General features: G+C 47.0%; 1 protein-coding gene across 3 annotated transcripts; it reads right to left on the bottom strand.

The window, feature by feature from the left end:
- Window positions 1-17,191: 17,191 nt before the first annotated feature.
- On the bottom strand, window positions 17,192-23,239 carry EOMES (eomesodermin; the record flags this gene model as incomplete). Of its 3 annotated transcripts, none has more annotated exons than XM_080934919.1 (6): window positions 17,192-17,930; window positions 19,574-19,635; window positions 19,720-19,878; window positions 20,497-20,618; window positions 21,244-21,398; window positions 22,350-23,239. In XM_080934919.1, 6 exons carry the CDS (start codon window positions 23,237-23,239, stop codon window positions 17,192-17,194), a joined length of 2,127 nt encoding a protein of 708 aa, XP_080791045.1. The 3 variants fall into 3 exon arrangements, with proteins under 3 accessions (XP_080791045.1, XP_080791046.1, XP_080791047.1); XM_080934920.1 differs by having other exon boundaries at window positions 17,192-17,873; XM_080934921.1 differs by having other exon boundaries at window positions 17,671-17,731.
- Window positions 23,240-24,389: the final 1,150 nt, after the last annotated feature.

Here is a 24,389-nt window from a genome sequence, read left to right as displayed (position 1 = left end):
ATAGCCAAAAACCTAAGTGAAGGAGTCCTGTCTCTGGGCATGTATAATACCTTGTCTTAGTTTGCCTGCAAGAGTTCAAGGCAGGAACCTTGAGGCAAGAACTGAAGCAGAGGCCAAGGAGGAATGCTGCTTACTGTCTTGCTCCCAGTGGGTCATTCAGCTTGCTTTTTTATAGGACCACCAGCCTAGGGGTGGAATCACCCACAGTGGGCTAGAACCTCACACCATCAATCATTATGCAAGACAATTCCTTCAGACTCGCCTACTGGAAAAGTTATGAGAGCTTACATTTTAAAGTCTTAACCAGGCGGTGACGGTGGTGCACAACTTTAATCCCAGCACTAAGGAGGCAGAACTACTTGGATCTCTTATGTTTGAGGCCAGCCTGGTCTACAGAGTGAATTCCAGGACAGCCAGAGCTAAGACACAGAAACTGTACTGTGTCTTTAAAAAAAAAAAAAAAGCAAGAACCACAGCAACAGGCAAACGAAAATACATTAGCAAAAATAACCAGCGGGGTGATCCCACATTAATAAAATTAGAGAAAAAAAGGAACATTGCAGTGGATACAACGAACTCTAGAGGATCGTCAGGGGAAACTCTGAAGACTTCTAAAAAGAAGAGTTAGAAGAAATGGATGAATTTCTAAACATACAACCTACAAACATTAAGAAACAAATATGTCTGAAATGACCAATGAGGTTAGGACAGGGGTTTAGTCAGCGTTCTCTAAAGGAGCAGAGCTAATGGAAGGGATATATAGATACAGGGGCTTTCTAGGCTGACTGACAGACTGGCCTGGGCTGGCCAACAAGGGCTGTCCAGCTGTAGTTGATAAGCACAATCCTCCATCACAGACAGTGATAAAGTCACAACAAAGGAAAGCCCGGAACTACACAGACTCACAATTGAACTCTGCCATACTTTTGAGAAATTGGCAATCTCAACAACCTTGAAGGAACACAACTCACTAGTATTATACGAATGCCCAGACTAGATAAGGACACATACGCAAAGAACACTGTATGCCGAGTTCCCTGATGAACATGGGCACGAAAATTCTCAACAAAGTACTTACAGATCAGGGGGCTGGAGATGGCTCAACAGTTAAGAGCACTCATTGCTCTTGCATGGGACCTTGGTTTGGTTTCCAGCATCCACATGGTGATTCACAACCCTCTGTAACTCCAGTTCCAGGGACTCTAAAACCTTTTTTTTTCTTAACCTCTGAGGATAGCAAACACATGATGCACAATCAAAATGAATGCAGGCAAAATATACACGTAAAAACTATGTTTTTAATGCTTATAAGCTACGAACATTTAAACAACATTATTCTAAATGGAGGAAAACAGGAACGTATCCTGTAGGAAGTTGGGAGCACAGCATGGGGGCACTAAGAAAGAAGAAATAAAAGGGATTCAGATAAGAAAGGAAGAAGTCAAACTTCCCCTATCCTCAGAAAATATAATCCAGTAACAAGAGACCTGAAAGACTCCATCTGAATTCTTAGAGTGAAGAAATACTTTCAGTCAAGTCATAGGATACAAAATGAACATGGAAAAATCTGTAGTTTTTCAACATAGCAATGATGAACTTTAAGAGGAGGAGATCTGGGAAAGATTTCCTTTACAGTAACCAAGCAAAACAAAGCAAACAGGCCACCTAGGCGGAGAGCTAATCAGAGGGGTGGGTGAGAGACTGCTGCAAGGAAACATCTGAAAACACCGAAGAGAGAAATTGCAAAGGACCTCTTCCAGAGGTCCTGAGTTCAATTCCCAGCAACCATATGGTGGCTCATAACCATCTGTAATAGTATCTGATACCCTCTTCTGGTGTGTCCGAAGAGATCGACAATGTATTCACACACATAAAATAAATAACTAAATCTTAAAAAAAAAAAAAAAAGTATCCTTAAATTTAAACATGTATTGACTGCATTTTCTTTACATACTAAGTTCCCTAAAACTTTTATCTTACCAAGGAAGAAATTACACATATACATTCATTCATATGCACATGTATGTTACAGAAGGGAAGACAGAAACCACTTGTGTGTGTGAGTGCATGCATGCGTGTGCTGAGGAAGAACTCTGGGGCCTTGCACATGCTTGACTACCCTAGACACTGAGCTATAACCCAGTGTTTATTAGAGTAACTAAGATCAACAAAAGCTGGAGATCACAATATCTGTACTCTTATCTGCTGACAATATTTTTCATTTGAACATTCACAAGCATTTTTGCATTATCATGGTAAGACTATGAAAACCGCTGCTATAAAACCTTGGAAAACCTCTCAGGCCACTGCATCAGTGTCTAAACTTAGATGGTGACTGTACCTGGAGACTAACCAACTCTTTGGCCTAGAGTAACTTTTCTTTAGAGGTTTTTTTTTCCCCCCTACTCTTCATTTTTAATTTAATTTCCATGAGACCAAACATGAACAGACTAGGAAAAGTGGGGGCCTGTATGATTACATCATTGCCTCTATTCTATGACTAGGCACAAAGTTAAAGGGGAGAAGGGGTGACTAGTGAGCAGGTGCCACCTCTTGTCACTTATTCGGTCCCCAGCTGCAACAGGTTTAGTACTTTCTCATCTTCTTTGAGATACACCTGACTGGTTTTTGTTTTTTTGTTTGTTTTTAAGCTATTCAATTTAATTATTAACAGTTTGGTATTTAGTTACATGGCATGTTCCAGAAATAGATGTGAAGCTAATGACTCAAAAATTCTGTTACAACAACCATTTGAAGGGGAAATCCAACCCACAGAGCTGAGATGCAGGTCTTTTTTACACATGAGGTCTTTGGCTGGGTGGCAGTGGTGGTGCACATTAATCCCAACACTCAGGAGACAGAGACGGGTGAATCTCTGAGTCTGAGGCCAGCCTGGTCTACAGAGTGAGTTCTAAAACAGCCAGAGCTACACAGAGAAGGCCTGACTCAAAGAGAAAAGGAAAAAAAGGAAGGAAGAAAGAAAAGAAGGAAGGAGGGAGGAAGGAAAGAAGGAAGAAAGGAAGGAAGGAAGGAAGGAAGAAAGGAAGGAAGGAAGGAAGGAAGAGAAAGAGGTGGTCTTTTGCTAACTGGGGTTGATGGGGTGAGACAAGGTAAGAAGAGACATTCCCTGTTCCCACATCAGCATGTGTTATCCAGACCCTAGAGCACGCAGGTTCACTCTTTAAAACATTTAAACTCTGGGCGATTTAAAACCAAAAAAAGCTTGCTCTATGTTGCTGTTAGATTCTATAAAGTGAGTATGGGGTTAGAGAGGGGATGGCTCAATCACTAAGAGCACTTGCTGTTCTTATCGAGGACCTGGGTTCGATTCCCAGCACCCACATGGCTGCCTACAGTTGTTTGTGACTCTAGTTCCAGTGTATCTGGCCTCTGGGGGCACCAGGCACACAGATGGCGCACACACATAGATGCATATATAATCACTTAGAAACAGAGAAGGGTGTAGTGGATGACCCTGTTGTCAGGACCATCAACCAAATTGACAGGAAGTCAACGAATGTGTCTGAGCCCACAAGCTGGCTACTTTTCACCTCTGATAGAAGAAAACATTCGAGCTCCAACACCTTCCTCTTTCTGTCTTTTTTTTTTCTTTCCATCTTTATCTTTCTTTAAAAAAAACCAAAAACAAAACCTGAGACCAAGGTGCATTGCCCAACTTGGTTGCAAAAGTCTGGCCTCAGCCTCCAGAGTCGATGGGACTCGAGGCGCTCCCTACTTTACCTAACTTTTTTTAATTTCTTTTTTTAAACTCTAAAATAATGACCATCACAAAACTCCTTGGAGAATAAAGTGATTATTATGATTATAAGTTGCCTTAGAAGAATCATTCCCTACTCCTAAAAATGAAATTATTGAAGTATGAGAAGGCCGAGGGAGCAGTTTAGGGTTAGAGTGCTTGCTTCACCTGCTCTGGGCCCTGGGTTCAAGCTCCAACACTACGGAAAGATATAAAATAGTCTTAAAGGACTAGAAGCCAGATCTGGTGGCATAAGTATTCGGAACCCTAGATACTTAGGACACTGTTGCAGAAGGATTATGATTTAAGGTCATCTTGAGTAATTTAGCAAAACCCCAACTCCTAATAAAAATATTTCAAATGAGATGGAGCTATAGCTTAGTGGTAGAACATTTGTCTAACTTTCATAAGGCCCAAGACTTACTATTTAGTTATGCCAGTACACAGACACACACACACACACAGAGATATACACACAGACACATACAGAGACACACACAGACACACACAGAGACACACACACACAGACACACAACCAGACACACACATACACAGACACACACACATACCTGACTGTGTATACTGATATATAGTCAAACTATTATTTAAATAAAAATATATGTATGCACACAAATATATGAGCCTTAGAGAATTTTACTTTAGGTGTTTATTTTATATGGCTTAATATACATCTTACAGAACTAGTGATGTGTTTGTCCCCAGCAGAGAGACTAGACAGCTGGAAGGGTCAGCAGTGGAAATTACTTTTACATCTCTCATATATTTTAAATTTACACCCTAAGCATGCTTTACCTTCTCCAAGATTTATCTTAACACATTGAAGAAGAAAATAGAGCAATTATTTTTACCTTCTGAATAAGTAGTATGTGTATGTCCATAAATGCTTAGAGAAAATCATAGTTATGTACTATTAGTGCCAAGCATGCTAACCTTGGATGGTGTAATTTCCACTTTGTGTCTTTATGTTGTGTGTTTTTGTACACTTTGCATGTTTATAATGAGATTTTAATACTTTTGCCAACATGGAGCTAAACAGGGGAAAAGGGCATGGCTGAAACTATATAGTGAACAGTCTTTGCTAGTCTGTGAGAGGCTTAGCATCGCATAGGAGGCATGCCTCTGGCTGTGTCTTTGAGGCCATTTCTGGGTGGTTTAATAGAGGAGGGAAACCCACCATGAATGTGGGTGGGAATCCTGTGGGCTGGGCTCCTGGGTTAGATGAAAAGGAGAAGGCAGGCTGAAAGCTTTTGTTGCTCTGTTTCCTGTGAATCTGTGCACCAGTGGCTTCTACATACAGCCATAATGAATGGTGTCCCTAAACTGTGAGCCAAAGTAAACTCAGAATAGTTAACAAATACGGCATTTCACCCCAGATGATCTTATTAAAAAATGTCTTAGGACTGGAGAGATGGCTCAGTGGTTAAGAACCCTGGCTGCTCTTGCAGAGGTTTGATCCCCAACATCCAACTGGTGGCTCACTGCTGGTGAACAACTCCAGTTCCAGGGGGTTCCATCCCTCTGCTGGCCTCTGAAGGCACTGTATAGTGCACATACGTATATGCAGGCAAAATGCTCATACATCCAAAAATAAATCTAAAAAATAAAAGTATTTTTAAATGCCTTTTTGAACAGTGCCACCCTAGCACACCCACAGAGCTGCTATCTAATCCTCTCCAGTGGACTTCCCTTGTTGGGCTCAACCTTCTGTCCCAGACTTGACCCCTTCCCCCATACACACCCCTCTCCCCTTCTTCAAGTCCTGTATTCTTGCATCTGCTACTGGACTCTGCCCTTTAGTCCAGAAAGGCTAATGTTACCCTTGACAAACAAAAGAACCTCTAAATTCCTTTATTTTCTTTAAAAAGTCATCTATACTGCAGTGACTCCTAAATTATTTTCAAAGGAGAAAAGGAAGATCTTTTTTGTCATTGATTTTTTAAAGTGTCATTCTTATAACTTAGAAACACCAAACAGCAAAACAAACAAACAAACAAACAAAAAGAAAACAAAGACTTCTAAGCAGACTGTTCCTCCTCATAGGAAATAAATCCATCAACACCGAAGGACCTTTGATATTAAAGATGGTTTTTATGTGCTACACTGCTACAAAATGAGGGGCTGGCACTCTTCCAGAGGGCCCAGAATTTGGTTTCCACATGGTAGCTCACAACTAGCTGTAACTCCAGTTTCAAGGGACACAATGCCTGTTCTGACCTCCAAAGGTACCGAGCACATATGGGTACACAGACCCACGTGCAGGAACACGCACACACACACATTTAAATACATTGTGGGGGTTTTGTTTTTGTTTTTGTTTTTTAAGGACAGAGAAAGTCCAAGTTTGGTAAAAGAGTCAGACTTGACTTGGACCCAAGAGGGAAATGGCAATGCATTCTGGGAAAGTCAGAGAAGGAACATGTGTGCCCTCCTATCAGTTGCCTTTGGTGGTTCTTATGGTGGCTGGGGGTCACTCTGTTCACCTGTAAGGCAACTGCTCCACCCTCTCCACACCCATGACAAACTACACCTCAGCATTCCTTCCTCTAGACTGCCCTCAAGCAGAACACACTCCAGTTTGTCAGCTTCCACAGTGCGTCCACCCAAAGACTTCAGTTTCACATTCAACTTCCAGAGAGACTGACAGATACCTAAACTGGTCGATGGATAACCATCTTCTAGAACTTTCCATAAGCTCAGACCCCTCAGCTTTGGCATTTGATGCTTCAAATGCAGCACAATCCTCTGTCTGGATCATGAGGAACTTAATCTACACACAGACATGCAGGCAATGTTCTGACACACACACACACACACACACACACACACACACACTCCACTTGAGGCTTAGTTTTCATGACATCACATCTTGCAGAAAACATACTCAGCAAGCTGGTGTCTCATATTTCTGCTCTTCTCCTTTTGAAAGTCCATTATTCAGGGTGCCCTGACCTGATTCTGGCTTGAACGGTCTTTGGAAGAAAGAGAGTCTCTCGTATCTTTTTCTATTATGTGTGAGACTTGTTTGTCCTCCCAAGGGACCAGGAACAGAGGCCAGAGCCCATCACTGTGGGACGACTGTGAAAATGTTGACATTTAACAATAGTCCCTAACCACCACCTACTGTGACAAGTGAGCAGTTGGCCTAACCCAGACCGGTTATGGGTGCAGCCAAAGAAAATGTCCCCAGTCTGTTCCAAGATAAAGATGTTTCTGTTGTAGCATAACTCCTCCGACACACACACACACACAAACACACACACACACACACACCACAGGCAGCTGAACAATAGCACTGATTAGCATTCATTGAATGTCACTTCTGGGAGACCATCTCCCTCCGCTGCCTCACCTTTTCTCTGTCCATAAATACCTCTCACCCTCTGCCTTAGGGTAAGGGACATTATTGTGAAAGGAAACTGACGTCAGATGCCCAGAAAAATGCTCGCAGATGATCCTTCTTCCTACGCTCCTGGTTTCGCCTAGGGTGCCTTTTGTCTGTCTGTCCTGTGTTCATCTTCTCTTTCCCCACACCCTTGCTCTCTGATATCTTCACGTATCAGTCAGGATCAACAGGCAAACACACCCATACTACCCCGAGCTCGTTATCTCCGTGTTTAGAAAACCAAACTCCAAACTGGGTGGTGACATAGCCCAATTGTAGAAGGATATCGCAAAGGTGCTTTCTAGTGCATTTTAAAGACGATTATTCCTTTATTTGGTGTGGGGGAGGTTTACACATGTCACGGAACTTTGTGTGAAGGCCAGAGATGATTCTTAAGTATTATTTATTTATTTATATTGGCGTTCTGCCCGCATGCCTGTCTACTGTGTGGGAGGGTGTCAGATCCCCTGGAACTGGAAATGCTGACAGTCATGAGCTGCCAGTGCTTTTAAAACCCCTCTATCCCCAGCTGTCTCTCTAGCCTGATGGTCAGAGATCTTGCTTTCCACTTACTCGGGGCAGGCCTGTCGTCCTTTTTGCCACTGTACACCCCAGGCTAGCTGACCTGTAAGCTCTGGCAGATCCTCTTGTCTCTCCCTGCCATCTCCTCTGGGATCCAGACATGTACTACTGCATCGTGGGCACCGGGGATTTAATTCGGGTAGTCGAGCTCTCTTGGCAAGCACCATTACCTACTGAGCCAGCTCCCAGGCCCTACCTAAACTGATGTCAAGTCATGGTCTTTTGTCACTGCTGTCTTCTTCTCTCTAAATAGCACTGAGGATTATAAATCCAAGAGGAAAATACCCATTAAGACCCACATAAGGAGGCTGGAGAGATGGCTTAGAGGCTAAGTGCACTGGTTGTTCTTCCAGAGGACCTGGGTTCAATTCCCACTACTCATATGGTGACACTAGCCTCTGAGGCTCTGACTCCCTCTACTAGCCCCTGTGGAAACCAGGCTTTTTCTGTTCTCCATAGCACCAAACGTACATGCAGTATAGAGATATCCATACAGCCAAACACAATACACATAAAACAGAACAAAACAAAATGTAAAAAGAAGACCCACATAAAATAAAACAATTAATGACAAAGGACATTCTAAAAAAAGTCTCCAAGTTGTAAACCTGCAATTCCTGTGTGTGTGTTATATTTCAATAAAGCATCTACCTTAAAAAATAAAATAAAATAAAACAAACAAAATTAATAGGAAAAACCCAGCAAGATGTCTCAGTGGATCAAGGTGCTTGCTACCAAACCCGATGATCTGAGTTTGATCCCCGGAATCCAAATTGTAGAAGGAGAGAACCAACTTCCATAAGCTGCACTCTGACCTCCATCCTTGCAATGTGGTATGCCCCCTCCCCCCACAGCCACACACACAACAAACAAACATTTTCTTAAATGTTAAAAAGAGTGTGGGGGGGGGGGAGATCCATCCCAATAGATGCTTAAGTCATAGCACAGAGAAACAAACAATAAGAAAAATAAAGCCAGGCTGAAGAGATGGCTCAGTGGTCAAGAGCACCAACTGCTCTTCCAGAGGTCCTGAGTTCAAATCCCAGCAATCACATGGTGGCTCACAACCATCTGTAATGAGATCTGATGCCCTCTTCTGGTATATCTGAAGACAGCTACAATGTACTTATATATAATAAATAAATAAATCTTAAAAAAAAAAAAAAAAAAAGAAAGAAAGAAAGAAAGGAAAAAAAAACTAAAAGAAAAGAAAAATCAAGCCGGGGTTGGGATTTAGCTCAGTGGTAGAGTGCTTGCCTAGCAAGCGCAAGGCCCTGGGTTCAGTCCTCTGGGGGGGGGGGGGGGGAAGAAAAGAAAAAAACAGAAAAATCAAGCCAACAAGAAAAGGATTGCTCAAGATTCCGAAACCATCAATATCAATCTGGCGGACTGACTGAAACAAAGGAGAAACAGTTCTAATCCATCTATAAAATATTGCCAGTTGCCAGACATAGGGGTACAGCAGACACCTTTAATCCCAGGAGAGGCAGGCAGATTTCTGTGAGTCTGAGGCCAGCCTGGTTTGCATAGTGAGTTGCAGGACAGCCAGGGCTACACAGAGATACACTGTCTCAAAAACCAACCAACAACAGAACAAACCTTTTCAAAGATGGTTCAAACAAATGTATTATAGACTTAGTAAGGAAGTGGGGGGGGGGCGGGACACACATAAAGTAAGCAAAAGGAGTGATAAATACCAACCCAAAGGAAACAGCTAGAAACTAAACAACAAAAGCAAAGAAGTTGGGAGTGAATCAATCAACCACAGAACAGCTTAGAGTTCAGAGGTTCAGCCTGTCATTGCCGTGGTGGGAAGCGTGGTGGTGCGCAGGCAGACAAGGTGCTGGAGACAGAGCTCAGAAGTTTCTTTTGAGACTCAGCCCAACCTCTTAACCGCAGTCCCCTGTAAAATCAAAATGAAAAAAGCAGATCACATACCTCCAACATTCAGCAGCACAGGATAACGTTACTATCCCAAGGGGGAAGAAAGGAGACATAAATGCCAAAAACCAAGGAAACAAAGAGTATCAAAACTGCAAGACAGAGACTTAAGTCAAGCTTATCAGAATAATCAGGCCTCTCGGTAAAAATCTTAAAAGGTAGCAAGCTAGGACGCTACATCATATACTCTGAGTAAATAGTTGTAAACTAAGAACTCAGGTTGCTAGGCTTAAGTAGCAGGTGTCTTTGCCCATTGGGCCATCCCACTAGACCTTGAGTTTCTCTGTATTTGTGTGTGTGTGTGTGTGTGTGTGTGTCTGTCTGTCTGTCTGTCTGTCTCTGGGTGTCTCTTTTTTTCTCTGTATGTGTCTGTCTCTGTGCAGCCTGGAACTGATATGTAGGCCAGGCTACCCTCCAACTCACAGATACTCGCCTGCTTCAGCCTCCTGAGTGTGAGGATTAAGGTGTGTCCTGCCACTCCTGGCTTGAGTTCACTTTTTTTTTTTTTTAATACTGTGCTTTGCCTGCACGTACCATGTGCTTGCCTGGTGCCTGGGGAGACCAAAAGGAGGTATTGGATCCCATGGAACCAGAAATACAGATGGCCGTGGGCTGCCGCATGGGTGTTGGGAACTGAGCCTGTCGTAGTTGCTTATCTGTAGCTGTGATAAAAAAAATACCCCAGCATAAAGCAACTCTAGGGAGAGTGTAGAAGGTAGGTCCAGTTCTTCCTCCCAGACCCATGCTCCCAGAAATAAGATTCAGACTCAAAATATACTTACACATACTCTGGCCACACAGCTAGGCTCTTCTATGACCAGATCTAACTTAAAATATCACATTCATTTTAGCCTGCATTCTGCCACTTGGCTGATTACTTGTGCTCGGGTACTACGTGTCTATCTCCTCACATTTTCTGGGACAAATCTCCCTCTTGGCTCTATCCCAGAATCTTTCTTTCTACAGGAGAATGGGTTTATTGTAGCTTTCAGCTCCGGGTTAGAGTTCATCCCTTGTGGGAGCTTCACATCACATACAGTCAAGAGCAGAGAGAACTGAACGTGTGGGTGCTCCCTTGCTTGTTTGTGCTCCAGCTCCGTCTCTCTACTCTCATACAGTTTGGAGAGGAGTGGCTGCTAGGGGATGATGCTGCCCACAGTGGGCTGTGTAGTCCTTTATTGATAAACTTACTGAAGACACTGCCCCCACAGACTTGTCCACAGGTCAACTCAGTGTCCCTCATGGAGACTTTCTTCCAAGTGATTCTAGATTGTACCAAATTGACAATGAAAGTCAACCATCTTAGGCACTTTCTCTATCTTGCTCATTTGGGGCAAGCGTTCAGTGCTAGAAACAAGTCTGTAAGAGCAGTTGGGACTGCTCAAGTGCTGAAGAACCAGGCTCGCGGTCTCATTTTCCTGATACCCTCTATATAGTCATGAGATGCAAATAGCGATTGTAAGAAAGCCCACAGGGGCATTTAATAAACACAGCTATCCAGAAGACTCAGAGCCTGAGAGATTACTTTCAAAGGAAAACATTGGGATGATCAAGTTTCCGATTACCATGCAGTTTCTGTCAATCACTCTCTGTGTGGTGCTCCTGCATTGTAAATAGGCTCTATTATGAAAACGCTTCTTAAAGCAATTCTGAAACACAGGCAGGCAGAGGCTCCTCTATTGAAACACGAGTGCATTAAAGGGGGTGGGGGGGGGGGATGAGGCTTTCAAACACCAGAACGAGAGTCTTTTTTTCCGACCTCTTTTATAATGTTCATAACAGTAGTTCTGCAGCGGAGAGACTCAGAAGACCCCTAACTGTGTGTGATCTTGCATTCAGAAAAAGTTACACCAGCTGGGAAGCTGCAGCAATTGCTTTAGTGGGTTAAAAAAATGATTGCAGCTCTTGGCATGGACCCCAGTTCTGTTTCCAGTATCCAGATCAAATGGCCCACAAACACCTGTAACTCCAGCTCCCAGGGATCTGATGCAATCTTCTAGTCTCTATAGACGGCAAGCATGCACAAAGTATACATACGTATGTGAGGGCAAGCCCTTCTTAGACACAAAAAGTAAAATAATCTTCTTTCAGAATAGAGATATCTGCATGCCTACAGCTATGGGGTCAGCTTAGGTATGTCCACCAACAGATTAGCTGACAGGGAAAATACGGTGTGTTTACACAAGGTGGAATTATTCAGGCATGGAGAAGGAAGCGTGTCATATACAGGAAGACGGCGCTGGACCACCCGTCACCATCGGAAGGAAAATAAACCAGATAGAGAAAGACGATGTTTCAAGTTTCTTCTTCCATGCAGAAGCTAGGACTAGAAGCAAAGAAAATGCCCTGGGTTGTACAGGGGTCTTTGGGTGGGGGATGTGGGTGAGAGGTGGAGATGAAGCGTAGTTGGGAGAATGGCATGCCCGAAGCACTTTAGTACAGGTGTGTTTGGAAATGTCCCAGTGAGAGCCATTAGCATGTCCAGTTAACATAAAATAACGATTATTGCTGTAAATAAAACTATCAATTTAACCCCAGCACTCAGGAATCAGAGGCAGTAGAACAGAGTCTGAGGCCAGCCTGACATCCACGACAGCCAGGGCCACACAAAGAAACCCTTCAGTGTCACCGATTGAGCAAACAAACCCGAGCAGCCGACATTGCAGCCAAGAAAGCCGGTCTAAGGGTTTAAATCCTGGGCCCCCTCCCTATATCAAGAAGCTTGTAAGCTACTGTAAGGCTGGGATGAACAAAGACACCTACCTGGGTTCTGCCCTCTGTCTAGTGGGAAGAAGTCTGGGTTCTTTTTTTCTTTCTGGGAATTACTCGCTGCGGCCACCAGATGGCGGAGAGCACCTGCGGCTGGAAGCAGAACGGCCCAGGCAGCGAGCTTTAGAAAGTCATCCGCACCCAGAGACCCAGCTTTGTAAACTGGTGTTTGAAAGGGGCAGGGGTGTGCGTGCTGCCTAAGATAAACAGCTACCCTGTCAGACATCGGCAGCAGAGCTTCATCTGCCGCAGAGTACTCTGGGGGCCAAACTTCCCCCAGAGAGCTGCGTGTGTGTGTGTGTGTGTGTGTGTGTGTGTGTGTGTGTGTGTGTGTGTTTCTCTCACGAGGTGGCTCACCCTTGTAATCCCAGCATAAGGGAAGTGAGACAGGGGGATTACCTTGAGTTTGAGACCAGCCAAGCCGGTGTTCTAGTGAGACTCTGTCTCAAAAAATGAGAAGCAGGAAGATGAAGAGTTCAAAGTCATCCTCAGCTGCCCAGCGAAGTTAAAGGGCAAGCAGGGCTGCTTGAGGCCCTGTCTCAAAACAAACAAGTAAAACAAAAAACCAAGACATGCCCCCCCCAAATAAAATGAGAAAATAAATAAGAAAGAAACAAAAATAAAAGGAAGAAAAAGGAGGAATCAAAGTGAAGAGAAGGTGTCTGCCACGTCACAGTTTCAGACTGTAATCGCCCAGCATGAGCGCTGGGGAAAGGAAGCCCACCTTGGGCTCGCCCAGGCGGCTGGGACAGGCCGGCCAGGCGTCTGCGCCGGCGGGAAGGGATCCCGTTACCCACGGACCACAGCAGGACCCGTCCTCTCAAGTCAGTCTAGAGGAGCTGTTATCTGAAAATTCAAACTTGAGACCTGAGGGTGTGGCTGGGGGTGTGTGGAGGGGTTCCTTCGGGTGCAGCAACGATGTTTTTGGTTTGTTTGTTTGGTTTGGTTTGGTTGGTTGTTTTTTCAAGTGCGATTTTAAAATTCTCCTGGTTAAATCTTCACCGGGTGAAAGCGTGAATTCTGAAATCTAGACGCAGCGGAGTGGACAATCGTGTCCCATATGGAAGCAATGTTCTCCAAATGCGTAAAAAGCCAAGACTTTAAAGCCAGGACTTTATTGTCCCTACCGGAGGCAGAATGTGGGTAGAGTATCTAGAATGTTCTCATTCGCCACACACACCTGCAGGGAATCACATTTCCCGGTGTGTGTGTGTGTGTGTGTGTGTGTGTTGTGTGTGTGTTTCTGTTTCTCTCTCTCTCTCTCTCTCTCTCTCTCTCTCTCTCTCTCTCTCTCTCTCTCTCTCCCTTTCTCCCTCAGACTCTATTGCACCACCCCCCCCCGCACCCACCCTCTACCCCCGTTTGGGCCTCCTGCGCTTTCTTCATTTGGTCTTTAAAGCTTAGTTAGGAGGAAAACAGGGTGAGGCTAACAGGAAACTGGGACCATCAGCATCCTTTGAGGTTGGGGCAGAAATTACAGCGGTGAGTCGGCTCCAACCACAGCCCCAACACCGGTCAAGATGAAGGTTAACCGACTAGCAGCAGTTTGGACCCCAAACTCTTGTGAGGTTCTTTCCGCCTTTCCCGGTTTTCCTTCTAGGCGTCGGAAGCATCCTCCCTCCCACGCTCAGGGCACCTCCCCTCTGCCCCAGCAATACTTGGCTTTTTGCACCGCAACACAGAAAACCTGCATCCACTGAGAAGAAACCTGCGCCGGGATGAGGGCGGGAGGTCCTGTTCCGAATTTCCCCCAAAGCAAAACAATTAATACGGGGATTGTTCACCCGATTTTTAATACCGTTCCTTTTTATCTCGAAAACCAAACTGTTTAGCGATGAAGACATATTTCCAACCACGAATCGTGTTTTGGGTTTGCGCCGACTTTTTACCCTTCCGTTGCAGTTTGTCTGTTTAAGTTAGTGTTTTTGTTTATATCAAGAGCTGAGGACAAGCGAACTTGGGCGACGCTGCAGACGCCTCCACTCATCCCCAGCCACGGTTTCAGCTTCGCGCGGGAGAGCCGCCCTGTGCCCGCGCAAAAGCGCGCAGGGCCCGGGTGGGGAGTGTAAACAGGCCGGCCGGGTTCCCAGCCCTTGATCTTTATTTAAATGGAGGCTTGTTTATCGGTGTCATCCTAGGAGGATTAATTAGATACATCTCTTCACAATTTGGTGTCTGACACTCCATCTTAGGAATGCCTTATCACAAGGTGTTAATTGGGGCCACTCAGCCTTTTACGTTTCTATTAAACACTGTGAGGGACTTTTCACAAGTACCGGATTCTTTTTTACTGTACGGTGCAAAAATATACAAGACTTGAAATAGACTAGGGCCAGAGTCCTCTTTATCCCGGCGTGAGATTAGCATTTTCTTTTTCTTGAGGACAGGAACATCAGAGCATCCTTTGACACTCCGGGTACCCAACCGTTGGACGTGGGTGCAGTAAATTGGTATTGACTGGGTTGGGCCAACTATACGTTTTTCTACCAAATCCGCTGCCCACACAAACACACATTAAAAAGCAAAACTCTTAGAGACTACACACACCTGGTACTCCGGGAAAAGTCGGGGCTGCTTTGCCAGAGAGTCTTGGAAATGCGGGGCTAGTGGGTCCCCGAAGTTCGTGACGGTGCTCTGGCCCCAGAAGTTTGGAGGACAGGAGAGATTGTCTTCAACTCAGGTATATCTTCTGGCAACCTTAATTGGGCGCAGAAGGGGAGGAGGGCCGGACTGAGTGCTTGCCTCCCTACAGCTAATCCTCTTAGCAGCTGCATTTCCGCGCTCCGCAGCTAAAACGACCCTCCCAGCTAGACCTTTACCCAGGATGAGAAGGGGCTCCAAGGGCTTGCAAGCTGGGCTTTAAGCCGTCTGCAGATAGCCCGGCGGGACGTCTGGCAGGGGGCGGGAAGGGCCCTCTTCCCCTAACTGCTTAGTCTTCCGCACACCTAGGGTTCAGTGAGGGCCTGGGGTGCCCTTCCCCGTCCGGGATTACTAACTAAAACGGAGATGTACAGCTGTCCAGATGCTGTTTGCAGAGCTGCAGTGTACCAGACACACGGAATACTTCTTTGTGACTGCCGCGCCCAAATCCTGAATGAAATTTAACCGAGGGTAAAGCGAGCGAGGACAACGGCTGCACCAGCCGCGGAAATCCGCAGATGGGCGCAATAGGGCGCAGGAACATCGCGCCCCCGCGGTGCTTAAGGGACCCGGAACTCTAATGACCACGGGGGTTCCTTGTAGCTTCCGCGGGTCTAAGAACTGGTCGTCTAAAGTAGACCCAGGAAAAGAACTGAATGACTAAGGGCCGGGGCGGAGGATAGGAAGCTAGGATTAAGCCCGCAGAACACAATCTTGCATCTCCAGGGCAAACAGTCTTTCCCCGCCCCCACCCCCAGCCAACACCCATTGTCCACACTTCCTAGTGAGGCGAGGAAGTAGGTCCGGTTCTTCTCTGTGGTTGAGGAGATAAACAGAAGCACTGACTACCCACCACTCTGGATCACAGTAGAGATTCTAGAGCCTTCTAGGAAGGGGGCAAGGTGAGGGGAGGCTGTTCACTCTAGAAAAGGGCCAAAAGAAAGCAATTAAATAAATAAAATCCATAGTACAGAAGACAGAGCTATACCCATTCCCTTATCGAACCACATTTATTAAAAATGACTTACGACTGTACATAAAAATCCAGAATCTCTAAAAAGCCTATAGGGACTGTGACGCCATATTGCATTTTTTTTTCACATTTACTGAAGGGGAAGTGGGGATGACCAAGGAAAGAGGATTAAGCAGGGTTTTTTTTTTTTTTCATTAAGCGTGCTAGAAGTGCGTGTGGAGGCAGCTGAGTAGTTAGCTAAGTAGACAGAATATCTCCAAAATATGAGTCCCTCCTCTTTAACACTGTTTCTGAACAATCTTTTCACAATGCCAAAGCACCAGTTTTACATCATTTTATCTGATACCTAGGCAGTTGAATTTGTACAGTATATTCCAGATTATTCTAAGGTGTCTAAACATATAATTGTACACTGAATGTCTCCCTTTCTTTCTGATCCTCATGCCTTTCTTCGGGTCACCCCTGCCACACAGAGCCAGCCCTACAACAAATAGTTTATTCCAGAATTCTGCAAGGAACTGCAGGCAGCAAATACTAGCTAGCCACCTGAACATTATCCCCCCCTTGACTCTCAGGCTCAGCCTCTTTAGCCCACAGCAGAAGGTATCTGTGAAGAGTCCACAGTTGGAACTAAGGCCCAACCCTTCTCTTCCTGAAGCAAAAATATTTCAACCCTCTGGACTGCTGTTTGCCTAAAGATTTACAAGGAGAAATGAGAGCCAAAGTGTTTGTTTTTTTTTTTTTTTTTTTTTTTTTTTTTTTTTTTTGTTATGTTGTCTTGTTTTTGAAACTCATTTAATAGCACCCGGCACTCGCTCTGCATAGCCTGCTTTTTCTGAATGTTTCTGGTTTGCCATACATGGATCCAGCACCTTGAACGACCTTTGAGTTTTAAAGGACCCAAGTCCTCGTTAACTTTATTTTACAAAGAGAAAACAACACTAAGTCGGCTTCAGTTAGTTCACCTGCGGCCACGGCAAAGCTTTGGCACCTTCTCTCAGAGAATTGCACAAAACAGAATACATCAAAGGTGGAAGGCAAAAGTCTTTTTGGTAACCTAGGCAAAGAACAACAAAACACCACCAGGTTCATCTTGGAGAAAAACGGTAGAGATTAGGACGACTCCTTAGGGAGTTGTATAAAAAGCATAATACGATCCCATGCCTTTTGAGGTGTCTTTACTGTACTCGTCAGAGTTCATGTCCTCACACTTTATGGGGGGCGAATTTCCATTGCTGGAGGTGCTGGGAGACAGACGCTTTCTCTTGCAAGCGCTGTTGTACACCCCGGACTCGGTGGAGTCTAGAGACTTGATGGAGGGCGGAGTCTCCATCCAGGAGGAGCTAATCTCCTCTTTGACTTTTTCCTTGGCAAGCGGATCTTCTGGGAACACAGGTGGGCTCATTCTGGAGGTCCAAGGTAGTCCAGATGCCATCTTCCTCTGATAAGCACCTCGGCCTCCCCACCCTGCCATTGCTGGGAAGGTTGGGTCAGGGTAATATCCCAGGGCGTGGGATGTCTGGAGGGGCAAGGACTTAATACCATATGGGAGCAAGGTACTGGAAGTGTACTCAGATTCATAGGGACCGATGTCTAGCTTGTTGGTCACAGGTTGCTGGACAGGCGTAACAAGCCACCGCTGGGGAGGGTTGGCCACCTCTTCGCTCTGTTGGGGTGAGAGGAGGCCGTTGGTCTGTGGCACTGTTCTCTCACCGTTATAATATCGGGCTTGAGGCAAAGTGTTCACAAAGGGCTCCGGGAAGAAGTTTTGAACGCCGTACCGACCTCCAGGGACAATCTGATGGGATCTAGGAGAATCCGTGGGAGATGGAGTTAACCTGTCATTTTCTGAAGCGGTGTACATGCTACAATACAAAGAGAGACACTTAAAAATAAAAAAACAACCCTCGTGTTGTCCCCAAACACGATGCCTCCCAGAAACTGGAGCCTTGTCCTGCTGACTGTCCGAGTTGAGCAGGCTGGTGTGCTGAACAAGGGGACAGAGAGGATTCCCCACTCCGTAAGAGGACATTTTCTCCAGGGGTCAGATGTGGATATATCACTGGGTAGAAGGTGAGCCTTGTCAGCATGGACAAAGGCCTGGGTTCTGTCTACAGCGCGACATAAATCATACAAGGTGGCAGAGGCCTGTAATCCCAGCTCTGGGGAGGCGGAGGCTGGAGGTCAGAGGTAAAAGGTCATTGGAGTCAGTTTGATTTTGAGGCCGGACTAAATGACATGAGACCCTGTCCTAGAATAAATATGGAAAATCTACAAGTGCTCAAACGTGAAGGACTGGAGCAACCCTCCCTAATCAATGGGGAGGATCAATGAGAACAGAATGCTGGCGGGCGGGCGGGCAACGCAACCGTGACTGACGTTAAACACTGTAAACAACACATCCTTTTTCTCTTGAAACACAAATGGAGGGGGGATTCTGCTAGTGATGCTTTCTACAAGTTGGATCAGGAGCTGGAGAGTCAAGAACTGCTTTTGAGGAAGACTAGGGTTTGGTTGGAAGCATACATCAGCTGGCTGACAGTCCCCTGAAACTCCAGCTCAGAGAGATCTGACACCTCTGGCCTACTGGACCCATATGCAGGAGCACATACCCACACAGAGACACAAATACACACAATTAAAAATAAAAATAAGACCTTTTTTTTTTTTTTTTAATTAAAGTTGGGCTGGAAGGTGACGGCACCTGCCTTTGATCCCAGCTCTTGGAGGGAGAGGCAGGTGGGTCTGAGTTCGAGGCCAGCCTGGTCTACAGAGGGAGTTCCAGGACAGCCAGGGCTACATGGAGAAACACCAACACAAAAAAAGTCAAAAATAAATAATACATGTTGGATCAAATGAAAAGGAAATGGACATAAATAATGGAGATAAAAAAATTTAAATCCGTATTTAAGTATAGAAAAGAAAAAGAAACTTCATCTCTAAACCTTGAGCATTCTTTAACAAAGCTTGTTTTTTAAAAAAAAATTTGAAGCAAGATTGTTCAAGGCCAATGTATGGTGGAGTGCTTGCCTTGCATGTACAAGGCCCTGAGTTCAATCCTCAGCACTGGAGCGCTCTGTGTGTGTGTGTGTGTGTGTGTGTGTGTGTGTGTACCCGTATGTGCTCGCGCACACTCATGAACTCATGTGTACACGTCATGTGTGTGTGTGAGCAAAAATAAACAGGAAAATAGGTAAGAAAAAAAAATCCCAGATATAAAATGTCATACTAAATACGTCCTCAGGGAAATGATGATTCATTTCCTGCTCAAAGGTGACCCAGCAAATGGGCTTGAAGAAGAAACTCGACTGACTGAATGATTGTCTAGCTCACACAAAGCCTGGGTGTGGCGGTCCATGCCGCAGAGCTCAGGGCTATTCGGACCGAGGCAAAAAGATCCTAAATTCAAGGTCATGTCAAGCCCACAGCAAGGTGCAGGCAGCCCGGAATAGATTGTGTCTTTTAAGAGAAAATGACCATGCTGGGCGTGAAGGAAAGCAGTACTTACGAATCGTAGTTGTCCCGGAAGCCTTTGGCAAAGGGGTTATGGTCGATCTTTAGCTGGGTTATCTAGATAGGGGAGAAGAACAGTAACTGAGTGCTTTGTCTCCCTAGACCTAGCTTGCAGGCTGCCGCAGCTCGGAGGGCACTCACATCCGTGTTTTGGTAGGCAGTCACGGCGATGAACTGAGTCTCTGAGAAGGTGAAGGTCTGGGTTTTGGAAGGCTCGTTCAAGTCCTCCACACCATCCTCTGTGACTTCCACGATGTGCAGTCTCGGCTGGTATTTGTGCAAAGACTGCAACACGATCATCTGGGGAGGAGACAGAAAAGGGAGACTTCCTGAGTCCTCAGAAAGCAGGTCTTAGCAAACTGTACCTTTTGAGATGCGACTTCTGCTTGCTCCCTACCAACTAAAGTTTGCTTTTTTGTTTTTTGTTTTGGGGGTTGTTGATTTTTTGGGTTTTCTTTGTGGGGTGTTGTTTGTTTCTTCAGATTCTTTTTAAGATTTTTAAGATCCTTGGGATTAACACTTTGGAGATTTAAAGTCCTAACTGTGAACCTGGAATGGCAGAGCACATCTGTCTGTAACAGCAGGATCTGAGACTGGGAGGTAGGAGGGTCAGCAGTTCAAGGACAGTTTGGGCTACATACACAAGACCCAGTCCCCAAGATAAACAACCAACCAACCGGAACAAACAAAACAAAAACAGAGTCTGTATTTGACAGTCTTTCCTTTTGCCCCCCCCCCCAAATTCTGATGTTTCTATGCATAATAGTAAAAAAGTTCAAACGACAAAGGAAGATAAGTAACTTTAAAAGCGACGACATCATGACTGTAAAATAGTTAAGCGCCACACTGACCACAGGGACAAAAGGGTGAGCTGTCCCAGAGGCCAGGCAGAAGACTCAGCTCCTCCAGCCTCCCTACCTGTGTGTTGTTGTTGTTGGCGCCTTTGTTATTGGTGAGTTTTAACTTCCCAAAGGAAATCTCCTGCCTCATCCAGTGGGAGCCAGTATTGGGAGATTCGGGGTGGACGTACATTTTATTGCCTAGGAGGAAAAGGAAAGGAGACATAAGCAAGTGAAAGAAGCCAGGCTTCACCCAGCTGGAGGAGAACGTCTGTTGGCCAGGCTTGGGTTTGCTGGAGCTGCCTCCTCCTGGGGGGTCGGCCTGAAATCAGTGGGTCTCAGCGGGACTCAGGTCACTCCCTCCTGGGCTGGGGTGCTTCCAGCTTCCTTAATCAAGGTCTTCCAATCGTCAGCCTCCTCAAACGTAAAAACACAGTGGAAAGAAAGGAGAGGAGATGGCTCTTGGATGGCTGGTCTGAGGCCTTAAGCTGGGTGGAAGCACCTCATCGAACACTTAACTTTTATTGATTAAGTTAAATGCAGCCTGGGCTTTCTCGAGAGAATTCTAAAATGCCAGGAACTTTTCCCAAACCCAGAACTTCATTTGGCTATTCGTTTCTCAAACGTAGCCTCGCAGGGTCAAGGTAAAGGTTTGGTAAATAATGAGAAACGAGAAAGGTGACGGAGCACATCTCTTCCCTTAGCAGAAGAGGGCTCCTGCTAACATCTCCAGGCCCCAGGTTGAGGTGACAAGCTTGATTTAAATTCGGCCGGCCCAGCACTGGGGCTCTGATCTCTTCCTGGCCCGGGCCTTCCCTCTCCTCACCCTGCATGTTGTTGTCCGCTTTGCCGCAGGTCACCCACTTTCCCCCTTGGAAGCGCCAGTGGTTAGGGTCCGCCAGTACCACTTCCACGAACACATTGTAGTGGGCGGTGGGATTGAGTCCGTTTATGTTGAAGCTCAGGAAAGGGAACATGCGCCTGTGTAAGAACAGAACCAGAGGAAATGATTTCAGTAGGGAAGTCCAGGAGTCTGCAATAAACAGCAAGCAAACAAAAATGGCTAACACGGCCTGAAAATGGCTTCAAATTGACATTTTTTGAAACAGTCTCCAAATCAGTGTTTTCCCTAATTCCCGTGCTTCTGAGACATGCATATACTCCTTAGGGTCTTTCAGCTGCCTACTAGTTTTCTTTCTGAAAATCCGAAAATTATTTTTAAAGGCACAGGCACTGAAAACATTAGGCAGGTGCATGCCCGCTTGTACACACACACACACACACACACACACACACACACACACACATACACACACACACACACACACACACACACACACACACACACACACCCCGAGTCTTCTTCTTTGAGTCCCAGTCTCTCAATATCCACTCTTTACTTCCTCAAGAAGTAGCTGTTAGCAGTTCGAAGGTGTGCCAGAACTTTCTGGTCCCTTCCCCGCAAGCAGGCCCTCTTTCCCCAAACACCTGGCTCCAGAAATTGTCTACCTACCCGCCAGCTCAAACCCGACTTCTTTCTGCTCTTCTTACAGAAGCGTCCCACCAAACCCCAGAATTTTAAACATCCGCATTTCAAACACTTGTGCGCAGGCCGCAGCCAGACCTCTTTACCCATCCACAAATCGCACGCTGCAAACCCAGGAGCCAAGGGGTCACGTAGATCCGCCCTCAAGGGTCCATTCCCAAATTTCCATCTCCGCCTCCTCCTCCTCCCAGTCAATGCTGGTGAAGGTGACTAGAGGGGAGAGTAACGAGGGCGCGGAGCCCAAGCCACAGGTGTGCGTTAAGGATGGACGGGAACACGAGTTTGGAGACTTCAAGTCCCCTTTTACAGCACGCATTTTAACACTCTAAGCAGAGCGCACAGTGAACCAACAACCCGGCGCCATGGGCCCCTCCATCTGCACTCACCTGCCCTGTTTGGTGATGATCATCTCAGTTTGGTGCCGATGGAATTTGAGCCATAGGGGCCGGTTGCACAGGTAGACATGAGCGCGGAAGCCGGAGCCAGGCACCCCTAGGCTCCCCAATCCTCCACAAGACCCGGCCGCTGAGGTTCCGGCGTATGGCCCATAGAGCGGAGAACCCTGGCCATAGGGATAGGCGCCAGGACCGCCGGCCCCGCCGCCGCTGCTACCCGCGCCGCTCCCAGAGCCCGCCGTAGGGCCGAACTGCGCCCTCGCGGGCGGGCACACGGCAGCGGGGAATCCACCGGGGGGCAGCATGGAGCCATAGGGGTAGCGCGCGCCATTGGACGCCGGGTACACGGATCCGTGGGCCGCTCCAGCCGCCGCCGGGTACTGGAAGAGCGAGCAGGGCGCGGCGAGCTCCGAGCCCTGCGGTCCCGGCGACGGGAGGTAGTAGCGCTCGGAGCTCAGGCTGTCCATGGAGTAGCGCGCGGTGGCCGCGGCGGTGGCGGCGGAGGGCAACTCCTCCTCCGCGCACGGGGAGCCCTTGCGGCCGTCCGGGGGCCCGGGCTTGGCCACCGCCGAGGCGCTGCCGAAGGTGTCCCCGGCGTCCGCGTCACTGAGCATGGCCGCGGGGGCCCCCGCGCCGGTGCCTGCAGGTTCTGCGTTCCCCGCCTGGCACGGGAGACTGCCCGGAAACTTCTTGGACGCTTTGTCTAAGTCCAGCCTCTGGGGCGAGGGGGCAGCACCGGGGAGGAGGCTAACGCTCCCTCCACCTCCTCCTCCTCCTCCGCCGCCTCCTCCTCCTCCTCCTCCGCGAGCACTCTCCAGCGAGTAGAAGTGCGCGCCCGGCAGGTTCACGGAGCTCACCAGGAGCTGCTCTCCCAACTGCATGCTTTAGCAAATCGCAGACGGCAGCCGGCTGCCTCCTCACCTCTCGCGGCCCGGTTATAAAGGCCGGCTGGGGGAGCCAGCGCCCTCTTCCGAGGGGAAGGTAACGTCCCCTTGCTTCCTCGCCTGGGTTACCCACCTGCAGACCTGCGGGGCGGCTTCAGCGCGCGCCCCAATCCTGAGTCCTTTCCGCAAGGGAACAAACCCGGGGTTATAGATGTCCCTTTCCTTCCGCAAGGGAACAAACCCGGGGTTGTAGATGTCCCCTTCCTTTCTTCCTTCTTTCCTTCCTTCCTTCCTGTCTTCCTTCCTCCCTTCCCTAACCTCTCAGGACCCCTACACTCACACCAAGGAAGAAGAGGACTTAGCTCTGAGTTCCCATTTAGCAACCAGCCTTTTCCTCTCGGCTGGCTCGGCCAAACCCTAGGCCTATTTGACCGCTTGGAAACTTGTGAGCTGTGGTTGGCTGCTTATATATGTGCGGCCGGGGAGGGGCTTCGCAGCCCCATGGCTAGGCGACTTTGCTATTGGCTGTTGGAGGTGACACTAATTCAATTAAGTATTTATTAATTGGATCGGGTCGCCGGCGAGTTTCTTTTTCTCTTAGCCTGTTTGGTTGTTATTGCTGGTTTGTTGTTTCTTTAAGTGTCTTTGGGGGACGTATATCCCCTTGTGAGAATCGATCCTGAAGTCCCCGGTGTCTATGTGGCGCTGGAGAAACGGGCTTGAAGTCTGCGAACGTGGTCTACCTTAGGCATAGGAGTCATTCCTGAGCCCGGGTCTGGTTTGGCAGGTCCTAGAGGCCCGGGCAGACGTCTTTACCAGCTCTCTGCTCGCAGGAAGGCCCAGGTCCCCGGGGGTGCAAATCTGGGGGAGGGTTGGAGAGCGACCTAAAGTATCTGCGCACACCCTCCTTCTGACTTCCTGGCCTTCAACACACAGGAGACGCTTTTTGTTCTTTCCCATCTTTTTACGTAAAGAATTTGTGAAGAGAAACCTCGCGTTCAGCTTTTGGGATTCCAGAGATGGCGAAAGGATCCCGCGTCTGAATCAGAAACCCCAGCTTCTATCCTCTGAAGTGGGCTCCTGAAGACCCAACATGAGCCAGACCGAAAGAGCCTAGTACTCAATATTAGAACCGCGCTTAAAAAAA

Source organism: Micromys minutus, assembly GCF_963924665.1.
Source record: "Micromys minutus genome assembly, chromosome: 21".
NCBI lineage: Eukaryota > Metazoa > Chordata > Mammalia > Rodentia > Muridae > Micromys > Micromys minutus.
Note: the sequence above shows the minus strand (reverse complement) of the source record. Positions and strands in the feature narration are given on the sequence as shown.